This window comes from Hyperolius riggenbachi, chromosome 1 (assembly GCF_040937935.1).
Source record: "Hyperolius riggenbachi isolate aHypRig1 chromosome 1, aHypRig1.pri, whole genome shotgun sequence".
Taxonomy (NCBI): domain Eukaryota; kingdom Metazoa; phylum Chordata; class Amphibia; order Anura; family Hyperoliidae; genus Hyperolius; species Hyperolius riggenbachi.
The window spans coordinates 258,397,446-258,417,629 of record NC_090646.1 but is presented as its reverse complement, the minus strand read 5'-3'; the positions used below and the strand labels follow the sequence as shown (position 1 = coordinate 258,417,629).

The 20,184-nt window shown below is 41.8% G+C and overlaps 1 protein-coding gene across 2 annotated transcripts in view; it reads right to left on the bottom strand.

The window, feature by feature from the left end:
• Positions 1-210: 210 nt before the first annotated feature.
• Positions 211-20,184, bottom strand: part of MOB1B (MOB kinase activator 1B) — a 79,185-nt gene continuing 59,211 nt past the window's right edge. Inside the window, exons 4-6 of one of the 2 annotated variants that reach the window (XM_068233350.1) lie at positions 10,038-10,171; positions 2,602-2,765; positions 211-373 (exon numbers count right to left, since the gene is read on the bottom strand). In XM_068233350.1, coding sequence (XP_068089451.1) covers positions 296-373; positions 2,602-2,765; positions 10,038-10,171 — 376 coding nt within the window. In that variant the 3' untranslated portion in view covers positions 211-295. The remainder of the gene's footprint in view (positions 374-2,601; positions 2,766-10,037; positions 10,172-20,184) is intronic. The other variant, XM_068233352.1, reaches the window with a different exon arrangement.

Here is a 20,184-nt window from a genome sequence, read left to right as displayed (position 1 = left end):
AAAATTGAGGCATATTTAAGTTAGGCACGTTATACTCTTCATCCTCTTCAGTGCAGTAAAGGGTGTGCAAATTATTACAGGGGTTTCACACGTCTCATCCCTCTGCAAACTGGTTATGTAAAAATACAATCACCTGTAACCACTAGAAGGTAAGAAAATAGATACATCACATTCCCTCTGTAAGCACACACGCAAAAAAATAAAATCAAACAGGTTTTGGCTGTTATATGAATGGGCCAGAAATAAGACAAAGCTTGCTTGAATGAAAGGCATCTGTGCTCGTGTCATTGTGGTCTTATCTGTCTTTAGACGTCAGCTTTTCAATAAGTTCCTGCAGCGGCGCTTGTTCTCTTCTGTCAATTAAGTTGAATTCCTGAAAGATGTGAATACAAGTTAAAAAAATGCTTCATTATTGCAACATTTTTCTTTTTGACGGTCTCTATAAAAGTTACATAGTTACATAGTTATTTTGGTTGAAAAAAGACATACTGTACGTCCATCGAGTTCAACCAGAGAATAAAGTACAACACTAGCCTGCTCCCTCACATATCCCTGTTGATCCAGAGGAAGGCGAAAAACCCTATACAAGGCATGGTCCAATTATCCTCAAAAAGGAAAAAAAAAAGGATTCCCGACTCCAGATGAAAATCAGATAAAATCCCTGGATCAGCACCACTGGGAATTACCCTGTAATTACAGCCTAAGATGTTTTTCAGCGCAAGGAAAGCATCTAATTCCCCCTTAAACGCGGTCTCTCCTCTGAAAAGTGGGGTGACGCTCGCAGAACTAGTGGGACTGTCTTAAAGAGAGTCTGAAGCGAGAATAAATCTCGCTTCAGACCTCATAGATAGCAGGGGCACGTGTGCCCCTGCTAATCCGCCTCTATCCCGCGGCTTAACGGGGGTCCCTGATCCCCTAAATCCCCTCGTTTCAGCGGGGGAGCGCTTCCTGGTTGGGGCAGGGCTAACCGCCGCAGCCCTGCCCCACGCGCGTCTGTCAGCGCGCATCTCCGCCTCTCCCCTGCCCCTCTCAGTCTTCCTTCACTGAGAGGGGCGGGGGAGAGGCGGCGATGCGCCGCTCATAGACACGACTGGAGGCAGGGCTGCAGCCGTTAGCCCTGCCTCCAGGAGCGACCAAGTCTGCGACCAAGTGTCGCAGTGGGGGGTTTGGGGGTGAAGGGACCCCCGTTTAGTGGCGCTATTGCGGCAGTTTAGCAGGGGCACACGTGCCCCTGCTAACTATGAGCTCTGAAGCGAGATTTATTCTCGATTCAGAGTCTCTTTAAGGGGATCCCAGTCAATCCTTTGCTGCACTGCCCGTTCTGCACACCTTTCCTGGGCTAAGTATCTCCCATTCAGCAAGCGCTCTATTCCTCTGATGCACTTTGCCTGTATAGGCTGCTCCTAGGCTGTTTTGTTCATTGCAGTTTATTCACATATTGACTGTTTCACAATTGCTTTGCACTTTATATATGTGGTTTTCACTTATGTACATGTCTTTTTGAGCTACTTATATTCAACGGTATATATCACATTTATTATCTCTTGCTGAACCCGGGTTCATCCACCTGTGGGTTCTAATTTTGAACCCATCAGCTTGGGTGGGGGTATAATATTATAATATTTATATATCATTGTATTACCATTCATCTTGCTATCAATGGGTGTGCCTCTGATATAACAATTGATATAGATATAATATATATATATATATATATATATATATATATGTATGTATATATATATGTATATATATATGTATATATATATATGTATATATATATGTATATATATATATATATATATATATATATATATATATATATATATATATATATATATATATAAAAATTTATTTTTGCAAGGGCATGATTGTCAGCAGCATAGTGATTTAGGACAATATGGTCTGTTTTAATTGCTTTTAATATTGAGCTATCACAAGTGTCATGTATGCACTATTTTTATAGTAAAGATGATATAAAAAAGTGTTTAATACCACATCCGTGAGTGGTGATGTTTTGATGGGTCTCCTTTCCTAGTTCTGCCCATACATCGCTAGATATATGGCTACCTTAAGTATAGTCACCATTTCAGGCATTTTTTTAAACAAATGTTTGTTCTGAGGAGTTACTGTACAATGGTGTGGGCAAAACTGTTCGATTAGATGGAACATTTTTACTGAAAGTTCAAATTAATAGCTGGATACTGATTGGTTGCCCAGGATAACTGCCCCACTTTTGCTAAAGATTTTGTTGCAGTTCCCTTGATAAATTAACTCTAATTTTTTTCCAAAGTAAATTTCAATTCTGTGTTAGGCTAGAAAAACTACCACAAGGACTCTCTCTTTGACTGTCTGACTGCAGAGCTTCTCATTTATTCCTTTGCTGACAAATGCAACATAGCAGTTGAAAGTCTCAACCTGCATGTTTTTGACCAGGTCAGTGACTCACTGAACAATGAACTAATCATGTCAGTAATGCCAGTATCCATGTTTCTACCATGCCAGATATCCTACCCCATACTGACCATCTACAGCTCTCATGCTCAGCATGCTTGCTGTGAAATCCACTGCAGTGTGATCATAAATAGATATTACAGTCACCTGGACAAAAAATATAAAGTGCTTGAATGATGTGTTGAGATGTGCCTCTTCCTGCAGGTGGATCACTGAGTCAAAGTGCTGGTGGTAGATGTGAGCGTAGACCCGGAAAAGTCGCTTAAGAATTATTTTCGCTACAGACATAAAGTTCTTTGGAAAAGGAACCCCTGAAATAAGAGTAAACCAAAAAGAAAATGATAACATCAAACACTGCTGCTATAACAAAGATAAATAGGGCTAACACTACATATACATCAACCAACCCGATAAATAGGGCTAAAGGTGGCCACACACACCATACAATTAAAAGATCCCATTTTTCACAAATTCGATAATTTCGATCGGTTGTCCCAAAAAATCGAGAGCTTTTCTTTGTTTTTGATCAATAAATCCAATCGAATTTCCCATTTTATTTTTTTAATTTTTGGAGATTGGACGAGTTGGAAATTTCAGACCAACTTTATTAAGAATTGTATGGTGTGTGATGGATTGTCAGTTACTTGATGTACAGTTCAGAAAATCAATTTTTTCTAAAGTTTCAATTATTTTATTCATGATTGGAGAAAAAAAAATTGAACATAGGTGTGTGGTACATTGGTCAGATTTTTTAATTGTTACAATTCAATCAGAAAAATTGATTGCTATTCTTGAATTGAACAGATATTTAAAAAATGGTATGGTGTGTGGCCAGCTTAACGCTACATATACAACAACCAACCAGAGCATTTAAAGGGGAACTTCATCCTAAACAAACATAATGTCATTAAGTTACATTAGTTATGTTAATTAGAATAGATAGGTAATATAATTTTTTTTACCCACCCTGTTTTAAAACAACAGGCAAATGTTTGTGATTCATGGGGGCTGCTATCTTTGTCATGGGGGCAGCCATCTTTTTGGTTGAAAGGAGGTGACAGGGAGCATAAGACAATTCCAACAGTCCTGTGTCCTGATAACCCCTCCCAGCTGCATACGCTAGGCTTCAAATGTCAAATTCAAAATGTAAAAAAAAAATAATTGCACCAAAACAGCAGAACGAGAACAACAACATCAGAAATCCCATCATGCTTTGCACAGTTTCAGGGGAAAAATGCCTGGGCAGTTTTCTTCTGTGCAGCTAAAAATGAGGCTTGTATAAGAGAAACAAAGTTCTGATGCTGTGAAACTGTTAAAGAAACACCAGGCCTTTTCAGTGCTGCTGAGTCGATTTTTAGTCTGGAGGTTCACTTTAAGCTGCCCATACATCTAGCGATTTTGCAGTACGATCAACCATTCAATCATTTTATTGAATCGAGAAGGAATCGACAGAGAATCGAGTGTGTTCCAGAATTCCCAATCAATGAAATATGGCTGATATCATGTGGAATCCACCAGCTTACTCGATCTAGCAGGATGCAAGATATCGGTTGATCGCACAGGAATCGGTTACTGTTCACATATCATTCAATTGATTTTTGCATTCAGAGCATGGAGACACAACACTGCTCAGATCGATTAGTGAAGGTGAATCGCTTGTAGTGTGTGGGTCACTAGTCGGTCGACTTTCGATCAACTATACTGAAGTCGATTCTCTAATAAAGTTGATCGCTTTGTTGATTGAATCAGAAGCACTAGATGTATGGCTACCTTAAAACTAATAACAGATGGGGTAAGAAAATCTCCAAATTGTACGGAGCATCTGTGGGATGTGTGGAAAAATATGTCCATTCAATGGAGACTTCACATCTTTCTGGAATTATAGAATCTGCTGAGAAAATCATGGTGCCAGATACGGCAGGATCTCTTAAGAGGTTTTTGGGAGATCATGCCTTAAAGGATACCCGAGGTGACATGTGACATGATGAGATAGACATGTGTATGTACAGTGCCAAGCACACAAATAACTATGCTGTGTTCCTTTTGCCCTTTATCTTCCTAAAAGAGTTAAACATCAGGCATGAAAGTGGCAGTAAGTCTAAATATACAATAAGGAGCGCAGGATATAAAGTTAAAAAGTTTCCTCTTTTTATTGTAAAAATCTTACTATATATGCTTTCATAGAGCTAAAAAGCAAACATATATTGCATATAAATCTTTCAGCCATACACCCACTTACTCCCACACATGCTCACTACAATCCTGCTGGTGACCCTCTGGGGGAAAAAAATAGGTATGAACGAATGGGGGCTGAAATTCACATCAGAGTATAGCTATCAACAAGTGAACTTTTTGGACCTGAATATATATATTGAGAACAACAGTATTTTGACTCGCACATATGTGAAGCCTACGGATGTCAATGGTTACATCCTAGCTACAAGTTGCCATTTGCCATCTTGGCTAAATAATGTCCCAAAAGGGCAGTTCATACGCCTAAAGAGGAATTGTACGGAAGATGTGGAATACAAGAAGGAGGTAGAGGCTATAACTGGGAAATTTAAGGCCAAGGGATATAGGGATGAAATTATAGAAAAAGCAAAACGAGAAGTAGAATTGATACAACGACAAGATCTCTTGACTAAAGGAACTAAGAGGGATTTAGAAGATCACTCCCTGAAACTAAATCTAAAGTTTTGCTCTCAGAGCAATGCTGTTAGAAGAATTATTAATAGGCATTGGTCTATATTAAAGGAGGACAAGATCTTGAATGAACTGTTACCTGATTGTCCCTCTTTTGTGTATAGGAGACCAGGCAATGTAGGCCTGAAGGTGGCAATGGCGGCAGGTAGCTTGATTACAGGGAAGAAAACCAAAGATGGGGGTTTTGCCAGATGTGGGAGATGTGTGGTTTGTAGAAGCACGAGAGGGTATAAGAGAATCACAGAAATAGAGGGGACGCACGGGGTATATACAATAGGTGATCTAATCACCTGTGACACCAAGGGAGTTATATACTGTTTAGTGTGTCCATGTGGAAAGAAGTATATTGGGAGGACTAAAAAGGAACTTTTTAAGAGAATTGGGGAACATAGTAACAATATAAAGAAGGGGTGGGAGGAGCATCCTTTATCAAAACATTTCAAGACCGTGCATAATCGTGAAGTAAAGGATATTGTTTTCTTTGGACTAGAAGTAGTTCATAAGGACCCAAGGGGAGGTGATTATATCGCCAAAATGTCAAGGCGGGAAAGCAACTGGATGTTTAATTTAGACACATTGGCCCCTAAAGGCCTAAATGAAGAGATGGAACGGTTTGGTTTTTTTTAAATGAGTGGTATTGATGTTATGGATGTAGGAGGTAGAACAGTGGTGAGAGGACTGGTGACCCTGAGGGGACTGGTGACCCTGGGGGTATGAAAAGCTGCTGGCTTGACTTGGGAGGGAAATATACAAATAATTGAGGAATACTACTTTAAGAGAGATGGATGAGGAGGAGCTGTGGAATAAAAAGGAAGAGGAGTTGCTGGATAGCTTCATTCCAAATATCTTGAGGAAGACATCCGTAGATGTCGAAACATGTCGATGTATTGATTGAGAGGGGCGCCCCTTAGATCAATTGGAATCTTGCTATTGAAACTTGTATGTAACAATCTGTGGCATAGCAGCGCGTGGAAGACTGAACGCATTACACGTATTGGAATACAGCGTAGCTAGCTGGAGCGCAGAGTTACAGGAAGTGGAAGCAGCTGGAACGCACGGAAGTGACGTCTAACTCCCAACCAGCCGGCATACGGAGTTTGCAGCACCGCCGTAGGCAACAGCGGGCGGCGTGTGTGAGTGAGGAGTAATCACAGAAGTGCACGAGTTCCCTCCACGAACGGTCTGGACTGTATGGATGCATAAAAACTCGGGGGCTACGTGAGCAATTGTGTGAGCAGATCCACTGCCCCTAAATTGCATGACCCAAGAGTTCCTTAGACCTGAGGTTGAGTTGTAGTATTCATCCTTATGAAGGACCTTTTCTCTGATTGCAGCGTGTTATTACATATATTGAACATCTAAATGGTGGTACTATAGAAGAAAGGGCACTGTATCTATGTGGAAACAGTCTGAGCACTCTTAGAAGAAGTAAAAAGCCTTATTATCCTGATAATACAGCTTTATATTTTTACTTTTTTATTTTTATTTTTATATACCTTTTTTTCCCCCCAGAGGGTCACCAGCAGGCTTGTAGTGAGCATGTGTGGGAGTAAGTGAGTGTATGGCTGAAAGATTTATATGCAATATATGTTTGCTTTTTAGCTCTATGAGAGCATATATAGTAAGATTTTTACAATAAAAAGAGGAAACTTTTTAACTTTATATCCTGCGCTCCTTATTGTATATTTAGACTTGTTTACTTTTGGTGGGGGGAGGAGGTACCCCCACAGTGTTAGGTAGCAGCAGGAGGAAATCTGTATCCCTTTTCCCTGTCATTAGGGGATTTATATTATATTCAATTAATAAAAAAAATTAATATAGCGCCCCTCAATTTGTTTATTAAATGTAAGTGGCAGTACCTGTGCGAGTCAGGACTGAGTCAGACTACAGTGTGACCCTCACTGATAAATTACAACTATAAAACACTTTCCTAGCAGAAAATGGGAAGTGAAGGCTAGCATCTTGCCTTGGGCCTCATTTCATCTTAATCCTTTTCTGCCAAAGCAGCACTTGGACAGGTAAATATTAAACTGCTCCACTTCACTACTCTGCAAAAGGGGGAGGAGCTGCCCCATGTTCACTATGGTTACGCCACTTAGTTTCTTAGTTTGAGACTGCTCAATGAATGCCAAATCTTAATAAATAAATTGGCAGGTGGTTTTAAAGCAGTGCCAGAGTTTCTTTGTTAAACAATACCCACCTTAGGGCTCTGTCACGGACGGTTGCGGGGCCGCAGGCGCGTCCTGTAACCGCCCGTGAAGAAAAGCGATCGCACTCGATTCTCTGCATCGATTGCGCTTCAAATCGATACAATCTGTGTTGAGTGTGTAGGGGCAGCTGAAGTCTTTTTTTCAGCAGAGAGATAGCACCAGCCCAACTGCTGGATGGCTCTTTTGATATGCTAATGAGCCTGGGCCCAGAGAGTCCCTGGCTTCAAGCTGTGCTGATGGCCCATCCATCAGGTATAGACCATGACAGAAGCAATCTAGTTGGGAGAAAAGCCAGACCCTCCGGCTCCCTCCCAGCAGGGGAGCTGACACCTAGCTAGCTGCCCCAAACTTCAAAGAGCCTTTGCCTGGGAATGACCTGCTATCAATCCCAGGGGTATCTCATATTCCATAAACTGCTATGTGTATCATATTTTCTGTGTTGCCAGGCTGGCAGACCCTCCAAACTAACAGAGCATGCTTGGCCCTATCTGGCGCTGGTTCTGAAGAAATTTCAGACCATTCTGAGGGAAAGACTGCCAGTTAGGCAGTTCGAAAGTGCCCTGCTGATACCACAAGGGTCCCACCCCTCATGTTTGGTATCAGGCTGCTGGGTACATCGAGGCAGACCTGAAAATATTAGTAAATCTGCCCTGACCTGTACGGTTCTGTGAGATAGAGCCCATATATGGTTAAGGCATGATTTCTGGTCCCCCAGGACAAGGGGAGGACTCATCTCATGTTCTAAGGGGGTGTGTGGGCCCGCCCTCACTCCCTCCTACTGAATCAGGGGCATAAGAATGGCAGAGGAGCCAAACTCAGTGTCCTCCACCCTGAAAACATCTTGAACTCATCGGTGCCAGCTTGAGGATATGCTGGCATCCACCTGGTCTGAACTCTGAACTTTGATTGAAACCCAGAACTCTGATTTTTCCCACAAAAAGGACATCTTTCCAGGAACTAAGTATTTTTCTCCCTTCTTTTATTTTTTATACTGGCTATTACTGTTTTAATAATTGTTGATTTTAATAATTGTCTGTATATATTAATTATTTATATTGCGTGAATAAACGACTTTCTCCAAGTCATTCACTGTCCGCTACCCTGCTTATCAGCACACACAGAACTGATCCCGGGTCTCTGAAGATACGCTACTGTTTGTTTGGTTGTTGGCTAGACAGAATACCGTGTGTTTAACCGTTTTATTCGCAGGACTAGTCAGTCAGTAAATCGGGTCCACTGGCCCATACCAGTGGTGGTGGCAGATACCGTGGAATCGTGTGTACGTTGTAATTACCCCTGTCTCACAGGCCCCCTTCTGGGTTGTCTGCGGCTAATTCTTAACGGTTCCTGCGCATTGACTGCGACCAGAGTTCGCACGATCTGTGCGCTGGCACCGTTTAGAAGGCTAAGTGCGGTCAGACCACTAGGGCTCCTGTGACAGGCTCGTTCACACTGGAGGCGCTTTTGGAGTTTTTTTACACGCTGGCGATTTTTCCAAATCGCCCTGAAAGTGCATGTGCAATAATTCTCCATGAGAGAGTACACATCTGAGTGGTTCGTTTCCGATCCGCTCAGAGAAACGCTGCACGGACCATTTCTGAGGCGATTCCGCCTCAATGGAAGGTATAGGAAAAAACGCAAAACGATCACAAAATCGCTTTGTGCAGCAATTGCGTTCGCGTTTTTAAGAATAAATACATTTTATTTATTTTTCGGATCAAAGAGCTCACTTCCTGAATGACGTTAAGAAGTGGAAAAAAAACAACAGAATTTCTCTGTAAAAGCGCCTACAAAAATGCTTACCAAAACCGCCCAAATCACAGAAATCGCCAGGAAGGGGGAAAACGCATTAAAAAAACGCCCAACGCAACAGCGACCGGAACGCAATGTGAATAAGGCCTTAACAAGTAACCTAGTGCTGCACCCCAAAGCTCCACCTATATTGACCTGTCCAGGTCTGTATGTAATGGGTCCTGTGACCCAGTAGAGCAACTTGGCTCTGTGTTGACTCCCTCCTCTCATTCCTAAGAACTGCAGCATCGCTGCGCATTGCCAGGCTCCTCACCAACTCACATCACTGAAGCTCAACCTGCTGCTCCTCAATATTCATGCCTACTTTCCTATCAACAGTGAAGGGTGGCAAGAGTGCCACACACTCCTATCAGTTATCAGGAAGGGAGTCCAGGTCTCTGCAATTAAATGATGCTGTGACCTGCTTCCAAAAGCAGACCTGGACCCGGTTGGGCGCCCCAGTGTTATATCATTAGTGGATGGAGTTCCTGACAAAGTATTACAAGTGATTTATTTTAGTTTCTATCCAAGTAAAAACAACCTCTGCCCTAAAAACAAGAAAACTTGAGCCTAGACCTGGCATTCAACAATAAAAAAATTATGACATATTACAAAGTACACATCATAAAATGCACAGCAAATGTGCAGCGATTGCAGACGTCAAAGCTAGAAAATAACGGAAAATATAAAGTGGCCTGAGGTTTGTGATTTCTAGCACTGATTTGAAGTGCACACAACATTTGCAGCAGTCACATATTCCCTTCTGGTTATAAATGTTCTACAAATGATGAAAATAAACCAGTGAACAAAGTAGGTTTTCCTTTCCCCCATTAAACACCACAGGCAATGATAATAAAAAAAAATTCTGTTAGCTCTAACCTATCTTTGAAGGAAAGAGTGTTTCGTCATCCAGCTGGTCTTGCACCCAAGTCATGAGATAATCAATATATTTGGGGGCTGAACACTTAATTGGTTTCTTTATGTTGGTCCCATCAGCCCAATGATATTCATATCTAGAGAGAGGAGGGGGAAAAAAATCACATTATTCTTTGGACACAACAAGATATATGCCTACTTAGTGATATCAGAGGTAGCCCACTTCATTCACCGTATGCATTCACCATATACATTTTTCATTCATTCAGAAAAAGAGATACATCATGTAAATTAGTTTGCTTAAATTCTCAAATTTGAAAAAGTATACCATGGAGATACTTATATTTTTGCAATTTTAGAAACACAAAATTTAGACACAAAAATAGAAATTAGGAGTAGATGTAGGTAGTCATCAACCAAAGTCATTTTCTTGTACAGCCACCTTTTGTTTCAATAGCAGCTGCATATGTCTTGAGGTACCGTATGTCTCTATTAGCTTAGCATATCTAGCCACTGGGATATTCACCCATTCCTCAAGGCAAAACTGCTCCATTTCCTTCAAGATAAGTGGGTTCAATCTTAAAGTCTAGGCTTCAACTAGGCCATTCCAAGACATTTAAAGGACATCTGTAGTGAGAAGATTGTAGAGGCTGACACATTTATTTCATTTTAAGCAATATCAGTTGCCTGGCAGCCCTGCTGATCTATTTGTCTGCAGTAGTGTCTGAATAACACCAGAAGCAAGCATGCAGCCAATCTAGTCAGATGTGACAATAATGTCAGAAACAACTGATCTATATAGGCTTCTTCAGGGTCTATGACTAAAAGTATTACAGGCAGAGGATCAGCAGGACTGCCAGATAACTGGTGTTGCTTAAAAGGAAATTAATATGGCAGCCTCCCTGTCCCTCTCACTTCAGTTGTCCTTTAAAGGCCCCTTTTACACTTTCCACGTTGACTCACCTCCTCCTACCGCAATGGCCATTAAAGTCAATGGAACATGACACACTACAAAGTAATGGAAGTGCTACGGCTGACGCAGAGGCTGCAGTGCGTTATCATGCAGCACCCAACGAAGGTCACTTGCAAATTTTGAAGTTTTTGTGCGATGCGCATATGCAGATTTTTAGGTGACATACTGTATTTCCTGTCCGGCAGTATGCACATGACTGAGGGTGCAGCTTTTTGGGGGGTGGGTTGACTCTGGTTTCCCTGTCACCGCAGTCTGTCACATGTACTAAATGGTGTAATGGTGCAGTACAGTAGCCATTTTGCCATGTGCACAACGTGCCTCATTAAGTGTAAAAGGACCCTAGCTTAACAAAAATTGAAAAATGAACCAATCAAATCCTACCAGGGTGGAATTCAATTGGTCCATTTTTAAAGTGGATACATAAATGCATAAGTCTACATCAACTTTGGATTATTTGCATCTCAGTGACCATCCAGTTTTGCTACCACTGTCAATTAAAAACATACCCACAGCATGATGGTTCTACAACCATGCTTTATTTTGAGAATGGTGAACATAGGTGATGGGAACTGTTGGGTTTGTGCCAGACAAGGTGTCCTCCATGAAGTTCAGTCCAACCAGAGAACTCAGGAAGTCCCCAGCATTGGTGTTGTGCGCGCACACACACACACACACACACACACACACACACACACACACACACACACACACACACACACACTCTGCCTCATAAAAACAAAAGCAGTGATTAGCAGTAGCTCATTTACATTTGCTTGGACAAGCCAAACCTGAAATAACAGTGTAAGGCTCCCTGCAAATCCGTTTTGCGATTCCGTTTCCCATTTTCCCTGAATACAATCAACAGAAAAACGAAATAAAAAACACAGCATGCAGTAACGATTAAAAATCGGAATCGGATGTAAAAACAGATTAAACATCGGAATCAAAATCACACATGCAGTGTGCAGGGAGCCTAAGGACACACTCACGTCTTTGATGCTAAATTCATACATTGGGCAACAACAGGATATGTAGAAATAATCAGCACATCAAAACAGTTGTTTATAGCCAGATGGCTGTGAGCTTGATCTCAGAATATTTATAGCGTTATTACTGGTAGAGGGGCAGACTGAGAATCTGACATGTCACTAATGCATTCATTCAGACAACTGTTCTCTGTACACGACTATATATAGATTGCAATGGGTTTGATTAATAGGATTTATATCCCTGTTGAGGTCTTAAGAGAGAGTGCATGATTACTCAGTCTTAATTACAATTTGTTCTTTCACCGCATCATTTTAAAGCAAAGGTAGGGGGTGACTTGGAACAAAGCAAGCCTTGCAATTTAAGATCCTTTTCTTTATGATGCTGATGCAAGTGCATTGCTGAGCACTGTGCAAATTGCACAGCAGGAGAATTTGCCTTCACACAGTCAGATTGAAGCAAACACAGATATATTTGTAGAGGTGTAAAGGTAAAACCTTGCGCTTTCATCCTTCCATAAGTTTTGCAAATCTTTGTTCCTCAAGGGCCTGTCTTTACTCGTCAGTTTTTCTGTGCATTTTTTGCACAGGAAAACTGAGAACCAATGTTAATCAATGAGCTACTTCCCACTTAACCTCCTTGGCATTCAGTTTTTACTGGATTTCTGTGCAAAAAGTGTTTTCTAATTTTCATAACCTTTTCTCCTGTAACTTACCAAAACGTGTCAAGCAAGGGTCTAGTGTACATTTTGAGTAGAATAAAAGCTTGAAACATAAAATCAAATCAAAACTAAATTTCAAACTTACCCCCCAAAATAGCTATGATGGGCAGATTCGACCAAGAGACAAATCTCTCTCTAATCAAATCTAATTAGAGAAACAACTATCGGCTGCACATACACCAAAGACTGATCCTCGATCGATTTCAGCATGAAATCTCTTGGGAATCGGCAGAGCCCGCCGCCTTGCCACTGCCCCCTAGCGTATAAATGTACCCCCTTGTGTGCATTTATATATTACCTGTCCCGTGTCACCCACCGTGCAGTGCCCATCCGTCTTTGCAACCCCCCGCAGATTATTGTATTGGATTCAATAAAAAAAAAAATTAAAAAAAAGTTTGCCGCCAGATGTTGATGTTGAACCCTGGCATCATCAACACTGATCGCCAGGGAACATGTCACTATCACAGGTACAAGACGAGGGATCAGCACGCCAATGGTGAGTATAAGCCAACTCAATTATAAGACACCCCTCCCCATGTCTCCACATGTGCGTGATGCAGAGTGCACCAATCAGCTTCCAATCAGGGCAGTTTCAAAGCTAAATTGCACCCAGTGCACCCCACTCGAGAACATAATTTTTGATGGTGTATAGGTGCTCCAATAAAGGTAGCCAGGTTTAGGTGTTTTCTAGTATAGGAATCCATGCATAGGTGTGGCCAGTATAGGTAACCAGGTTTAGGTGTTCCCCAGTATAGGAATCCAGGTACAGTGTGCCCAGTGCAACAAGTCAGGTACAGTATAGGTAGGTAGTATAGGTGTGCCCAGTATAGGTAGCCAGGTTTAGGGGTTTCCCAGTATAGGTTAGCTTACGTGACCCCCACCCGATCGTAGCGCTTTTACTTACCATGCGATTGCACCACCCCATCACACAGCTCGGGTCTTCTCCTGTGAATGATCAGGACCCGGCATCATGCAGAGTCTCACAGTGATCACGTGATCACTGTGAGCCAATCCGATTGGCTTACATTGATGGACAGGGTCAGGAGCCAATAAAAGCGGCTCCTGACTGGCGCACAGAGCTCTGCCGTCATAGCGATGGCAGCAAGAGGGGCCTGAGGGGATTGAAGAGTGTCGTGACCAGCGGGTATGTGCGACGATTTGTCGGTAAGCGCTATTTTGTGGTACCAGCAGTCTCTGAGACAAAACGCTGGTAGGTTTGTAGAACTCCGTGCAGAACTGTCTCAGGCACCTTAAGAAGCCACTAGATGGTGCTGTTTCCTTCCTAAACTGTTCTAAGTGAGGATGAGCTAGAACGGTGTCTCAGACAAAGGAATACAACAGTGTATGACTTGTTTGTTTATCCACCTGGGACACGAGCAGCCCAGGCTGTAATCAATCTCCTAAACGTTCATTCTCAAATAATCCCGATGTCTGCTCGGTCTTTTATACACATTTTTAACATGCTCTAAACAGTCAATTCTCCACACAATCGTCCACAATTCCCCTCCTTCTCAAACAAATAAACATCACCAGGGTGAAGGGGAGTTCACCTCAGTAACAAATGAGTGTCAGTAGATGGCAGTAAATTAAAAAGGAACCTATGAGGTGTCAGTGTAAACCTGCTCTGCTAGGTTAAGAAGTGGTATTAGCCATTTCTTATTTAGGGACAGTTCTGCGCTGTTCTTAATCTAAGGAAAACTCTCAAAACTGCCGCTATCTCCCTTCACTTAACCACTTGAGGACCCACCCTTTACCCCCCCTTAAGGACCAGCGCTGTTTTAGCTTATCTGTGCTGGGTGGGCTGTGCAGCCCCCAGCACAGATCAGGGTGCAGGCAGAGCGACCAGATCGCCCCCCTTTTTTCCCCACTAGGGGGATGATGTGCTGGAGGGGTCTGATCGCTCCTGCCTGATGGGTGTTGCGGGGGCAGGGGGGGGCACCTCAAAGCCCCCCTCCGCGGCGAGATTCCCCCCCTCCCTCTCCTCCCTGTCCCCCCTGGCGATCTGGGCTGCACAGGACGCTATCCGTCCTGTGCAGCCAGTGACAGGCTGTCCCCTGTCACATGGCGGCGATCCCCGGCCGCTGATTGGCCGGGGATCGCCGATCTGCCTTACGGCGCTGCTGCACAGCAGCGCCGTACAATGTAAACAAAGCGGATTATTTCTGCTTGTGTTTACATTTAGCCTGCGAGCCGCGATCGGCGGCCCGCAGGCTATTCAGCCCCCCGCCGTGAATTGACAGGAAGCTCGCGCGAGCGGCTGCTTCCTGATTAATTAGCCTGCAGCCGGCGTCGCTGGTCCTGCAGCTGCCACTTTGCCGACGCGCGGTATGAGTGCGCGGTCGGTAAGTGGTTAAGAAAGCATTGGGAAGCTTCTTACAAACGTGCAGAACACTCCCCCCTGCTGGTAAGGACAGTTTAAAAAGAAAAAACTGTCGGTAATGCTTTGAAAAATCTGGCCCAGAGAGCTGTATACTGCTATCCAAGTGACGGAACCATCTACTGCTATCCAAGTGACAGAGCCGTCTACTGCTATCCAAATGACAGAAAGCAGTCTACTACTATCTAACTGACTGAGAGCCGTCTACTTATATCAAACTGAGAGAGAGCAGTCTACTATCCAACTTACATAGCTATCTACCATACAACTGACATAGAGCTGTCTAGTACTATCCAACTGACAGAGATTAAGTTTTTGCCACTTTAAAACATTTAGGAATCATCTGTAAAAAAGAAAAAAAAAGCCAGATACTTACCTAAAGAGAAGACAGGCTCTGGGTCCTAATGAGCCTTCCCTCTCCTCTCCCGATGCCCGTTCCAGCACAGGATCCCCCATAGCAGCATTCGACCATTGCATATGAACTGTGCCAACAACGGGAGAACCCCTTGGAGCATCTGGAATTGGATGGTGGATAGTGGAGGACGCACTAAAGAGAACTGTTTGTATCATTGAACAGTGGGAAGGGGCAGCGCACTCCATAAGCATTGTTTTAATTGATGAGGTGTACATGTGGCATCTATTTTGAGTTGCAGCAAGCCTTGATATAGAGGGGAGGGTGAGAAGAGGGGAGCGCAATTGATAAGACTATACATTGATTCGACCAATCGCTGCCGTCGACGGGAGGCTTCCATACTGCGCCATCTCTCGCACATTTGCGCATGCGCCGTATGGAGCTGCCTGTCTTCGGGAGGACTTGGAATTATTGGCAGCTCATTGATGATCTCTACCAAGAACCGGTTTCTCAGGGCATTAAATCAGAGATATATAGAAGCATGCAAGTCTAAAGAGATTGAAAAGATGCTGAATTTCTGATAGCTATTCTCAGTGGATACTGTATAGGCCCTCTGACTTAGGACCGTTTCCTCTTGGGATTCCCAACAAATTAATTTTCATGAGGCATTGCAGCAAATTGCAATCAACAGGCTGCTTCCAAACTTGGGTGTGGTGAAAAAAATTGATGGCATACAGCATAATTTTGCATCACGAATGTGATTCCCCATAGCTGTGCATGGCATAGCTAAAGGGAAACGGATGCAAATTTGCATCAGCACGGGTGGCAAGTGTGATTCTGATATGGACTCGGCACCCTAGTGGCAACAAGCACTTTTACGCTTTCTGCATTGTATTGAAGTTCAAACATCTGTTAATATCTGAGGACAGAGTGAGAAACAGAAAGGGGAGGTTGTTAAGTAAAGTTTTGCTAAATCATTGCAATGTATAAAATTGCCCTGAAGTCCATTGCTTTTCTTATCCATAAATGTGGCATAACAATTTAAATAGCACCTATGGTAGGTTTTTTTTTTACTACACATCCTAAACAATGCAAATACTGTATACCACATTATTAGTTTTGCCCGTTTTTTGAAAAATCCCTGCACAAGGGTAGGAGCTACTTTATGTGAAATGTGCATCTGACAAAGGCCATCTCCATCTATAGTCAGCTGCTCCTATGCAGTGACAGCTCTCTGCTGCTAAATGCTTTTAACTTGCTTGCAAATGAGCAACACCTCTTGGCACTGTAGTGTGCCAGACGTGGAAGTATGACATGGCTATTTCTGTCCCCTGGGAACTGCAATTGTATCCATTAAGGCAGACCTGAATTTCCTCTCTGTTCTAAAAGATAAGCAACAGAATAATAACCTTTAAAGAAGAACATTTCTTTATTACAGCTGATACAAATTCCTGTCATAAATCTGCAGTGTCTACTTCCTGCTTTCATGGAAGCAGGCACAAGGTTAACAACATCCTGTGTTTACCAATTAGCTGCTCTGCTGAGGCTGTCGCGATTCCTGCGCTGACACAGTTGAGAGATCTAATTACACTTGTGGTTAGTCACATATGGAGGGAAATTAGACAGGCTAAACTCTCTAAATACATACAGAGAGGAATTTTCTATATTTTCCTTCTATCTCATGCAAGAGTTTAGGTCCACTATAAAGTGGTCTGAAACTCAGCATTTCTTCTTTGCTCTAAAAGATTATTTACAGCTATAAAGCTACTAACACAAAAAAGAAATTGTAACAGAACAGCATTCAAACACTTAAGTGAACCCGAGGTGAAAATAAACTGATGAGATAAACAATTACCGTAGATTTATCCTCCTACTCCTAAAAATTACTTTTTTAGACATCCCAGGATTTTATTTTATATGTAAACATTTAGAAGGTAGATTGAATGTTTAGTCTCTGCTCAGTTGCAGTCTATTAAGTGTCCCTAAGGGCTCTTTCACATCAGAGCTTGCGTTGGAGAACGCTCAAAGCATACGTTTTGTTGTATGCCATTTAATGCGTTTTGATATGCGTTGCACTGCAGTGAGTGTGCGTTTTTAATCCGTTTTCAATGCGTTACAGGACATAGGAAAACGCAGGTAATTTTTTTTTCTTTTAGTTTTCAACTTTCTACATTGTTCCTCTGTTGCATTCTGGGACTGATTGCCTGCATTAACGGATTAAAAACGCGCATAGTGTGCGTTTTACATTGACTAACATTGTAACGCATAAAGCTAGCGTTGGCCGAAAAACTGCGCCTGGGTGCAGTGTAACGCAACGCACAAAAAGGCCGCGTTATATGTGAAAGCTAAAATGAAAGTCTATGGACTTTCATTTCACCTTGGGTAACGCAAACTTTATCCTTTGCGTTGAAACGCAGAAAATCTGCCCTAATGTGAAAGAGCCCTAAATGAAAATGAAAATACATGAACTATATTGACCCTTGCTTTCTCCCTCTGCTCTCAGAATTATGTAGAGAAATGTATTCTGCCAGAAAAACTTTTATGGCTATAATTTGCTTATCGGTGATGTTTACTGTATTCCTGACAAGGTACTGTCAAGACAAAAGCTGCCACTTCCATCCTTAACCATTTCAGCCCGCGGGTATTTTTCACCTTATGTATCAGAGCAATTTCCACCTCCCATTCATTCGCCAATAACTTTATCACTAATTATAATTAATTGATCTATATCTTGTTTTCTCCCCCACCAATTAGGCTTTCTTTTGGTGGTACATTTTGCTAAGAATTATTTTTTTCTAAATACATTTTCACAGGAATATTAAGAAGAAAATGGAAAAAATTCATTATTTTTCAGTTTTTGGCCATTATAGCTTTAAAATAATACATGCTACTATAATTAAAACCTATGTATTTTATTTGCCCATTTGTCCCGGTTATTACACTATTTAAATTATGTCCCTATCACAATGTATGGCGCCAATATTTTATTTGGAAATACATGTGCATTTTTTCAGTTTTGCGTTCATCGCTATTTACAAGCTTATGAATTAAAAAATTGTTAATATACCCTCTTCACATGCATATTAAAAAAAGTTCAGACCCCCTGGGTAACGATTTATGTTTTGTTTGTTTTTTTAATTGTCTTTTTTTTTTTCATTAAAATTTTTATTTGGGCAATTTTTGGTGTGGGAGGTAAACAGTTAATTTTGAATGTAATGTGTGTTTATTTCATTGAAAAATGTATGTAGATGTAGTTTTACCATTTGGCCACAAGATGGCCACAGTTAAAACAATTTTTTTTTAGTCCTGGAAGTGAACGATCTCGCTTCCAGGAAGCATAAGGAGGACTGGAATTTTTTTATCAGAAAGATGGCGGTTTCTGATAAGATTGGTCAATTATTGATCTCCAGGCTAACGGGGACAACACGTGTGCGCGTGGGAGCGTGCAGCAGCGCCTGGACGGAACAATCACATCCAGGTGCCATAAATAGTTAAAAATTAACTCTTTCAGGCAGCAAAGTAAAGCAAGTAAAACAGCCTGGTTATTAATATATTTGGCACTGTACATACACATGTTTATCTCATGTCACATGTCGCCTCGGGTACACTTTAAACACAGCACTTTGTTCTGCAGTGGAAAGATCCTTCAGCTTATGATCCGCATCCGAAGAGGTGATAATATCTTTTGTACATTCCTCTGTTACATTCCTAGCTGTGCTGACAACAAACTCTCTCTGCTTCAATCATGTGCACAGTTCAGAAGAGCTCACTAGAAGATTTTAAAATATAATAAAATCAGCAATTAATAAAATGCAATGGCAGATTTCAGAGCACATAAGCTGTACTTTTGGAACTTATAATTTGTAAATGGACAATATTACTTGTGCACAAAAAGCCAATATGATAACGGAATGGGTAATAAAAAGTAGGAAAACACATTTTTAATAAATGTTATGTCAGAGTTTTATCCCACTTGAAGTCCCTATGAACTCAACAGATTTGAGAGCATTGACCTGCTATTTGTAGAATTGCCCAGCAGTGGGCATTAAGGAGGGTAATGAATAGAGCAGCACTGACGTTCATAATAATCGAAACATTTGTATAGCGCTTTTCTCCTGTCTGACCCAAAGCTCTCAAGAGCTGCAGCCACTGGGACGCGCTCAAGTGGCCACTCTGCAGTGTTAGGAAGTCTTGCCCAAGGACTTCTTATTGAATAGGTACTGACCATAACCAGGATTTGAACCCTGGTCTCCCATGTCAAAGGCAGTGCCCTTAACCAGTACACTATCCAGCCACTAGTACACTTTCCAGCCACTAGATCAGAACTATGTATTATGCTTTGCCATTATATTATACAGTACTCATTAAATGTCATAAGCCATGTACAGAAATTATTATTATTGATTTATAAAGCGCCATCATATTCCGTGGCACTGTACAAACAAACATGGGGTACAAATAATACAGGCAATGATATACAACAATATAAAAATACACAGTTGGTACAGAATCAGTGCAAAATACAGAGTTAGTAATTACAGTGACAAAATTAATATGAATAAATGTGTAAGAAATTCCAAGACAAAAGGATGAGCTAGCCCTACCCTTGTGAGCTTACAATCTAAAGAAATAGATGTGCTGTCAAAGCATTAGCGTGGCCTTCTACTGTTTAGATCTTTGGTGTCCTTTAAAATATCACTAAATGTCACAGGATGTAGTGACAATGACAGAGCGTACAAT